The sequence below is a fragment of the Otolemur garnettii genome, unplaced genomic scaffold (assembly GCF_000181295.1).
Source record: "Otolemur garnettii isolate 467f Iridium unplaced genomic scaffold, OtoGar3 scaffold00016, whole genome shotgun sequence".
NCBI classification, from domain to species: Eukaryota; Metazoa; Chordata; class Mammalia; order Primates; family Galagidae; genus Otolemur; species Otolemur garnettii.
The window spans coordinates 14,154,852-14,164,845 of NW_003852411.1; the positions used below are offsets into that span (position 1 = coordinate 14,154,852).

At 43.9% G+C, this 9,994-nt stretch overlaps 1 protein-coding gene across 2 annotated transcripts in view; it reads left to right on the top strand.

The window, feature by feature from the left end:
• Positions 1–8,819: 8,819 nt before the first annotated feature.
• Positions 8,820–9,994, top strand: part of NPHS2 (NPHS2, podocin) — a 23,044-nt gene continuing 21,869 nt past the window's right edge. For both annotated transcript variants that reach the window (XM_003785674.1, XM_003785675.1), the window contains exon 1: positions 8,820–9,090. In XM_003785674.1, coding sequence (XP_003785722.1) covers positions 8,820–9,090 — 271 coding nt within the window. The remainder of the gene's footprint in view (positions 9,091–9,994) is intronic.

The window sequence follows — 9,994 nt, forward strand, 5'->3', positions numbered from 1 at the left end:
GTGGCTGGCGCCTTAGCCGGTTGAGCTATAGGCGCCGAGCCAGGTCTTGAACTCTTGATCTCAAGCAATCCTCCCATTTTAGCCTCCCAAGTGCTAGGATTACAAACATAAGCCACTGTGCTGACAGGTTAGAGAAATGGAAACATTATTAGTTTCAATTTCTGACTCTCTCTCGCTCTCTCTCTCACACACACACACACACACACAACTACAGCTTCAACCTTTAGTACTTTAAACATTTTTTCCCTCAAAACCTTGCAACTGCTGATTAGCCAATTCATTTTATGGATAATTTATACCATTTAACCTAATTGGCAAAATTAGGCCTCATTGTTATCCTAATCAGCCAAATTAGATTCATTTTCTATTACAAAATTATAGAAATGATACTATGTATTCCTGGGGCATATTTACTGAATCATAACTCAAAGACAGATAATGTACAGAGCTTTGCCATGAATTGGATGCTTAAATGAAATAAGGGAACTTCGCTTTCTTTTCTTTCTTTTTTTTATTTTTGAGACAGAGTCTCACTATGTCAGCCTTGGTAGAATGCTGTGGCGTCACAGCTCACAGCAGCCCCAAACTCTTAGGCTTAAGCAATTCTCTTGCCTCAGCCCCCCAAGTAGCTGGGACTACAGGCACCCAGCTATTTTTTGGTAGTTGTCGTTGTTTGGCAGGCCTGAGCTGGATTCTAACCCGCCAGCTCAGGTGTGTGTGGCTGGCACCTTAGCCACTTGAGCCACAGGTGCCGAGCCATTTACTTATTTATTATTAAGAGATTAGGTCTTGCTACATTTTCCAGACTGGTCTCAAACTTCTGGGCTCAAACCTCTCAAGTAGCTGAGATTATAGGTGTGAGCTACTATATCAAGTTTGATCCCCATTTTAAAGGGAAGAGACATATATAGATATGAAGAAGGGATTAAGAAAGAGCGATAGGCAATAAGACATAAAAATTATGATTGAATAAAAAATATTGGTTACATAATATGAGAAAGAAAAAGATTTTTTAAAAGATATTCTGGACCTAAACTCATATCAATAACTGCAAAGTGTCAGAACTCTTTGAAGTTGCTTTATTAAGAACACCCCAATGGGAAGAGAAGCTACTATTGGAGTCATTACTTGATTGGTTTTAAAGTAACCAACACCCAGTAGGTCTTTTGTGGTGGGTGAACCTGGGAATTAGTGGCAACCATCACTAATCTCTATAATTCACCAGGGATGTGATACTGCTTTGGAAGGCAGTACTGTTTTGGCATCCTACTTGCTGTTTCCTACCAAAATAGCCTTTCCTATTGAGCAGTATGCCAAATTAGGAATTCTGTCAGTTGCTAAGATTACCTATTCCAGCTGTCATTTGACAACTAGAGTCCATTATTATAGGATGAACTCACAGGCCCTCTACCCTGCCCCAATTTGTTTATCACCTAACTGCTATAAGCTCAAAATGTTAATGGCAAGCAGTGACATTTTGGGTCCCAGAAATTAGTGTTCATTTGGAATTAGCAAGTGATAGTCACCGAAAAGTTTAGGAATTTCCTTTTCTCCAGAGTAGTTACCTTTAAGGCTTTTGGGGAAAGACTGAGATGAAAGGTTGCATGCAATATTAGGTACAGCATTTCTGGAGCATCTCTCTTCCAAGACTTTTAGCTGTGATCAAAAGTCTCTTGGCCTGGGATCTGATTTATTATTGGGCATAGGGAATTAAGTCATATTGATACAGGACAAGTGGCATCCCAGCCAGCTTGGAGCAGGGAAGTGTGGACCAGCTGCCTCCGCCTTGGTGATGTTGGTGTGGTAGCAGCGAGCGGCAGAACCAGCAGGCTGGAGGGTGGGCGGAGGGGCCCCATTTCCTAGGCCTGGGAATGAAAGGGATTGAAGCCATTCATTTGCGACTGAGACACGATGTCCCAGACTCTCTAAATGTAACTACGGAGGGCCCCGTGAGACTATATATATCCCTAGACAAAGAGCCTAGAGACAGATAGAGAGAGAACTTTTCTCTCCTGACCTGGGTTTTCTCTGCCAGGAGCTCTGGCGTTTCTGTATTCTTTTCTGTAAATAAATCCTGTCTTCACACTGATTGTGGTCTGCAGATTCATTCTTCGAATCACCGAGACCAAGAAACTACTTAAGAGTGAAATCTGTTAATCAATATCTCACTCATAAGAGGTCTCTCTTCCCCAGACCTAGAGCGGTGGGAGTTTTGTTGTTCTTAGTTCGTTTTTGTAATGTAAATGAAAACTTAGTGGGTTATTTGTTGAGTTCCTTCCTTGGGATCCTACAATTAACCACAACCAGCAAGCTCTGTGAGCCAGACCAATGTGTTTTCCACCTTGCTGCCTATTATGATGACAGGAGGCTCCTTTTCTTCTGGTAATTAACTACTTCCATGTAGCCTCCTCCATTCCTTGCTTGAATCTGGGAGTGTGTTTTAACTGCAGCTGCTCCCACCAGCATTCCCACCTTAGAAAACAGCCAGTAATGAGGTAGGGTGTGTGTGTTTTTTAAACTTCTGGAACCTTATGAAAAAGATGAGAGAATCTTTTGAAGAAAGCTGGGGAGTGGTGAGTTAGAAGTATGTGGTAGAACCAATACAACATTCCTGCCTCCCAAAGTTTTTGAACATTATGCCTAATTTGGGGTGGTGATCCATTTCCCCCAGCAATAACTCTGAGCCTTTGCCATTGCTCTTATACTCTCTACCAACTCCTGTTCCAAGCCCCAGGGAAATGAAGCCTGTCAGACATTAGAACCCCATCATCTTCCAGCCCAGACCTCTAAACTGGCCCCCTGCCCATCTCTCCCTGTGGTCTCAGTGAGGGAGTCCTCCATGCTACTCTTGATTCTTTCCCCTCAACTCCTAGGACCGTGACTTTGCCCTTTGGTTATTATTACACAATCCTGTACATTCATCTCTTTACAAATTCCTTTCCTATATAACATAAAATTATGCTCTGATCCTCTCTCTCTCTCACACACACACACAATACAGACATAGACAGAGCAAGAGAGAAACACTTTCTCTTGACTTACATCACCATCTATCTGGCCTTTCCTTCACAGCAAATCCTGGAATCAACAGTCTATATTTAATTTTTTTCTACTTTTTCCATCCACCATATACTACTCAGTCCAAAGCAATCAGCTTGCTTCTCACAGCATCTTTCTTAATTTACTTTTACCAAAATCACCACCAACAAATCTAATTGACAAGCTTCATGGACTTTCAATCTCTGCTGTTTACTGTTGGTTTCTATGCTGCTGCTGCGGCACTGAGCCTGGCTCCTGAGAGCTGTCTGCTGTATTGCCTGCTTTTGTTACTCTGTTAAATGTTGGTGCACATTTAGTAGAAGGTCTATCCTTGCCTCTTCTTACTCTTCCTTCCTCTTCCTGAGTGACCTTTTTCACTCTCCTGGTTTCAGTATGGGCTGATGCCTTCCAAAAGGCATGTTCAGTCAAGGAGCAAAATATCTTTTAACTCCTACTATGTGCCAGGCACTATCTTAGAAGATGGGACTACAACAGTGAGCAAAACAAAGTTCCTGTTTTCCTTGGCCTTACCAAGGACAAGCAATAAGCAGATAAATAACATAATGTCAAGCAGTAAGTGCCCCCAAGTAAAATAAACCAGGATAAGATAGTAACATTGGGGCTACTTTAAATGGAGTATTTAGAACACACTTTTGTTTAACCTGAGTCACATTAATTTTCAGAAGTGTGCTTCTGGACCAACAGCATCACCGGAAAGCGGGGTTGTGGGGATGGGGTCCAGCAATCTGTGCTTCAACAGGCACTGCAGGTAATCCTGACGCGTGCTTTCGCGCAGCTTCCCAAGTCTCCTGCCGAGTGGATTTCAGGTGCGCAGTCTAATACGGACTCTCTCAGCCCATAGGGGCAGCTTGGGGGTTGGGTGAGAGCCTCCAGCCCAAAGTTGCTCCCACCCAGACTCTTCAGAAGCCAACCAAGTGGAATCAGGGGGCTAGTCCACCTGCCTCCAGGTGGCATGATACGCCAGCCCACACACTGGAAACTGTCAAGACTCTACTTCCGCTTCAGCTGGATCCTCCAGGGACATTTGCTGTCCTACCGCGCACGCGGCGCGCGCGGGGTGGGGGTGGGGCAGGGCGACGCTTTCCGTAGGGTGTGGGCTTTACGCGTGGGGGCACGTGATCCCACACTTCCTGCATTGTCTGCTGCAGCTGCTCTGATGCCGCTTTTATTAACCTACGTGCTAGGCCCTGTAGCATTTTGTTATTATTTTGTTGCGACAAAGGTTATTGGATTTGAAACCCATTCTCATTTTCACAAGAAATATCAAAATTACATTTGTTGATGAAGGAAAAGATATTAGATTCTTTAAGTTCAACTGTTACAAATTTTTCAGCGATTGTAAAATTGGTTTTAAAAACTTTTTTAAGGCTCCGCGCCTGTGGCTCAAGCGGCTAAGGCGCCAGCCACATACACCTAAGGTGGCGGGTTCTCCAGCCCGGGCCCGCCAAGCAACGATGGCTGCAACCAAAAATTGGCCAGGCGTTGTGGCGGGCGCCTGTAGTCCCAGCTACTTGGGAGGCTGAGGCAGGAGACTCGCTTGAGCCCAGGAGTTGGAGGTTGAAGTGAGCTGTGATGGCACTCTACCCAGGGGGATAGCTTGAGGCTCTGTCTCAAAAAAAAAAAAAAACTTTTTAAATTGTGTAAACACTTTTCTCATTGATAGTAACAAAAATTGAAAGCACTTACCATTAAGAAGTTTTCCTTTTTTTTTTGGTAGAGACAGAGTCGCACTTTATTACCCTGGGTAGAGCCCCATAGCGTCACAGCTCACAGCAACTTCCAGCTCGTGGGCTTAGGCAATTCTCTTTCCTCAGCCTCCCGAGTAGTCATTAAAAAGTTTTGACTAGGAATTTCATATAAATTGCAAACACAATTTATACTTGTGAAATAAACTCAAGATTCTATTTTAAATTTCAAAAGCATTTTATTTGTGTACAAAATTGAGTTTACTAATATTGAATCCCGAATACTTCTTAAGACCATAATTACATATCAAAAATAAAATGTTCTCACTAAACCCTATGTAGATGTTTTCAAATCCCCTTAAGTTTGGCCAGGTATGCCATTCAAATAGTATCATTTTCTATGTTTGCCTTAATGGGAAAAGATTGGAATACTGATCTAGGATCTGTATGCCTGCCCTGGCCTCTCTCTCCATGTTTTTCCACTCCAAGCCCATTGATACTGTTAAGGGACAAAGGAGAATATTCAGGATCACACAAGCCACCAGAAATAAGAAATGTATCTTTAGTAATGAGAACATAGAGATTAAAGTATTGGAGTCCAAGCTGCCCAGGATCACTTTTCCATGTGCTATTTGTGCTTTCAGTGGTTTTCTCTCTTGTAGACACAGTAGAGTATGATACAGACACAGTGGGCAGCTAGTGAAAAATTCGAGATTTGGGCCACAGAAACATTTTTCCTGAGCTTCAAACCTAAATATTGTCTACTGTACATTTCCAGACACATATCCTGTAGATGCTTCTAGCTTGATACCTCTGAAACTGGTACTGGGACCACTTATCTTTAAACAAAATCTGTTTTCTGTCTTGTATTCCCTCAGTTGGACGTCAGCTGCATTCACTAGTCACTCTGACCAGAGTCCGAAATTCATCACTTTTTCCTCTCAACCTAACTAATATTCTCCCTTTAACCTGAGACTGTTGCAAGAATCTCTTCCTGATCTCTCTCCATCCTCTTCCTGTTCCACCTTGTTCACTGAGTGACTTTTCTCGGTTGCAAATCTGACTATATAATTCCTTGCTTACAGTGCTTCAATGGCTCCTCTTGCCATTAAGCTAAAATCCCACTCTCTTATATAAAAGGCTTCCTATTTCTTTGAGCTCGTTACCTCCCTAGTCTCCTCTTTTGCCAATTTGTATTGCTCTCTCTGGCTGGAAGGCCCAGCTCTCAAAGTTCACCTGAGAGAATCACCCATTTATCTCTTAATATTGCCCAAACTGGGTCTCCTCTGACTCTACAAAGGTAAAATTATTCCCTTTTGTCTCCTCACAGTATACAATACAGATCAGTGGTTCTCAAAGTGGAGTGATTTTGATGCTATGGGACAGACATTTGGCAGTATCTGAAGACATCTTCAGTTATCACATCTAGGGGCGGAGTGCTACAGGCTTCTAGTGAGTACAAGCCAGGGATTCTGATAAAGGTTCTACAGTGCACAGGCTGCTCCCCCCACCCAACCCCCACAACACATTGGGTCCAAAATGTCAATAGTGCTGAGGTTCAGAAATCCTGATGCACAACACTTATCACACCTGTCTGTTTACATATCTTTCGCTCCCTGTTACAAGTTCCATAAACACAATATAGGAATAAGTATTTTGAGAAAAAGCCTTATGGCGGTGCCCGTAGCTCAGTAGGTAGGGCACCAGCCACATACACCGAGGCTGGCGGGTTCAAACCTGGCCCAGGCCAGCTAAACAATAATGATAACTGCAACAAAAAGATAGCCAGACATTGTCAGGTGCCTGTGGTCCTACTTGGGAGGCTGAGATGAGAGAAGCGCATAAGCCCAAGAGTATGAGGTTGCTGTGAGCTGTGATGCCACGGCACCCTACTAAGAGCAACATAGAGAGACTCTGTCTCCCCCCCACCCCAAAAAAAATAAATAATAAAAGCCTTGCACTCTTTCATGACCTTTCACCTTGGAAACATAAACTTAAAAGTTAACTTTAATTGATCTTCCCCATCTCTGAGTAACCCAGTTACCAGTCAGTCTCTTAACAAATCCAAACAAGGAGTAAAACATTAAGAATTTTAAAATGTGTGCATATAACATTTTCAGCAAAGGGATGAGCAACACTTTCAATTAAAAAGGAATGTGAAGGAAAACAGCAGCAGCATTATAAGATGAGGCTAACCAGCTAGACTCATATGCTAACTCAGCATTCCCCTCCCCAACTCCTCCACCTTCCAGACATGCCATGTTGACCTTTTTACCATGGAATGTGATATAGCTTCTCAGATACCATCAGCCTTACACAATCCCAACAGACTTGTATTATAAGCAGGTGCTCATATGGTTGTTATATATGAAGACAGAAAATGAAGAATGTGTAACTTGTCAATGGTCAAGAAGCAAAGGAGAATAAGCTCCCAGCATGAGCTTCAGCACCCAAGAGGGACTTTTCTCATTAGTTTTTCTCCTACAAGAAATTTCTCTACCTTACTGGGAGACAGACTACAGTTTGGAGAACAGCATCTGGCCAGCGATCCTGACTCATTCTTAAGAGTTACAACTGAGGTGCAACCTTGGTATAAGAGTCTACAGCTAGAAGCATAGATCAAGTTAACTTAGCAAAGGTGCAGGAAAAAATACATAAATGCTATGAACAATTTCATGCTTTTCCTAAGAGGGAAATCTCTATAGGATGATAAAGAAACTAAAGAGCAAATATTAACTGGAGGGAATACTAAATAATCATGATACTTTTCCCTTTATGGACCAAATGCAGCTTCAGAATTTTTCTCAATGTAGCATTTTAGGAAGGACCTATTAATTGAGGCAGTCACTTGGGAAGAAACATTTGTCCTCCCTTATACATCCCATGTAATAATCAGGTTTACAGAGTTAAAAAAATATTTAAATTACTTTACTACTAACTTTTTAATTACTTTATTCTCAATGACCTAATTTGCAACACATGAAAGAAAGTACTGGAATAGTTTTTTCAAACCCATTTGAGTTACTTCAGGTCTTCACTCCTTAATAAGATTTTTGAGAGAGGAAAAGAAAGAAAAGCTATTACTGTGTGAACTCAATAAATATTAAAAAATAAAAAATAAGTGAAACTTAATACCATCATGTGACCTGAACTATTTTGTGTAGATCATAAATCTTGTGTGATGGGTTATTTAGACCAACCTCCCATTCAGTGATAAATTATTATTTCAAGTCCCTCAGAAGAGGATGGGGCAGCTCCCTAGTTTGCTGCTAGATCCGGCCTGGCCGGTGAATCTTGAAAGAACAAAAACTTCAGCCTTCATCAAGGAAGCAAGAGAGTAGGGCCTAGGCAGGGACGAAAGTCCCTTTCCTAAAAACAGAAATTACACCAGATCCCGTCCCTTCAATAAGCACCGTATCATCAAAAATAAAAACGTTTCTTTAAAAATAAAGAAACATAAATAATATCAGAGAAGAAAGTAATCTCAGACAGTTTTCTTTCTCTCCTTGAAAAATGTATTAATAAATACCGCCAGCAGTAGTGAAAGCATTAGCACAAAACGTAGGGCCAGGATATAAAGTAAAAAATAAGTAGAAAAGGGGAAAGGCGCCCTTGAAAGGACTCCAAAGGGGAAACGGGTGGGGGTGAAGAGAAATTCCTCGTCTTACCTTAAAGTCACCCTAATTACACTTAAAAACTCATAACTTATTCCATACTACTTTTACAAATCATAAAGCAAAGTGCCATCACCCCTTCTGTGATTTACGGGCTTCTGTGGCATTTCAGGCAACTGAATCTTTACAGCTCGACCCTTAGTCGCACCGGTTAGCGTCGCACCAGTTCTCCGGGGTGGGCGGCGGGGCGGGCAGCGCGGGCAGAGGCGGCCGTCGGGTTCCCGCCGAGCAGAGTGAGGGGTGGAGGGTGGGGGTGGGGCCGGTCTCCCGCGCCCCGCCCCGCCCCGCCCCCACCCGACGCTCTTTATAGTCCCGCCAGCGCTTCCCACCGGACCTGCGGGCGACTCTGCGGGCGCCGAGCTCCCGGGCCCCAGCCGCATCCGTTCCGGCAGCTCGGAGCATGGAGAGGAGGGCGCGAAGCTCTTCCCGAGAGACCCACGGGCGAGGCGGCGGGTCTCCCCGCAAGGAGAACAAGAGGGCAAAAGCCGAGAGGGGCGGCGGGGGCCGCGGGCGCCGGGATGCCAGGCCGGAGCGGACCGGCTCGGGACGGGCGGGGAGCCCAGGAGAGCCCCGAGCGCCCGCCGCCACCGTGGTGGATGTGGATGAGGTCCGCTCGGGCGAGGAGGGCACCGAGGTGATGGCGCTGCTCGAGAGCGAGCGGCCGGAGGAAGGTAGGGCTGCAGGCAGATCGGGCCCTAATGGGGAAGCCGTCTTTCCAAACGCCCCGGAGATGTCAGATGAGGTGGAGTGAGTCGCATCACCTGAGAGTCCCCAAAGCCAGAGCAGACAGACTGCTGGACTCCCACGTTCCCGGGAAGTGAAAGGCGTGAGTTAGGATTCCAGCTACCTGCTACAGTGCAGAACAACACCAGTAACATTATTAAATAGCGTTGGTCTTGGCTCAGTGCCTGAAGCTCAAGCGGCTAAGGCGCCAGCCACATACACTTGTGCTGGCTGGTTCAAATCCAGCCCGGCCCGCCAAACAACAATGATGGCTGCAACCAAAAAATAGCCAGGCGTTGTGGCGGGCGCCTGTAATCCCAGCTACTTGGGAGGCGGAGGCAGGAGATTCACTTGCCCAGGAGTTGCAGGTTACTGTGAGCTGTGATGCTACAGCACTCTACCCAGGGGGACAACTTGAGGCTCTGTCTCAAAAAAAAAACAATACTTATACACTAGTTGATGCCTTTATTTCAGATGCCTGTCTCAGAGTGAACAGTATATATTACACTATGGATAAAAGCTTCTCATAGGTGTATCTTAAACATAGGGATAAGAAAAACAAAAGGCAACTAGTTTGTATATTCTAAGAGTTTTGAGTTTTGTGAATTAGTGTTTCCTATGACATCACACTAAATTCTTGCCTAAGAAAGCGTTGTTATGGTTAATTACATTTTTTAAACTTTCTGCTTTTTTTAAATTATAGAAGTAATATAGTTATTCAAAATCCAAATATCGTAGAAACATACAAGAAAGTGAAAGTACATTCTCTTCTTTTTTGTTTTTTTCTTTTCTTTTCTTTTTTTTTTTTTTTGAGACAGAGTCTCACCATGTTCCCCTGGTAGAGTGCCATGG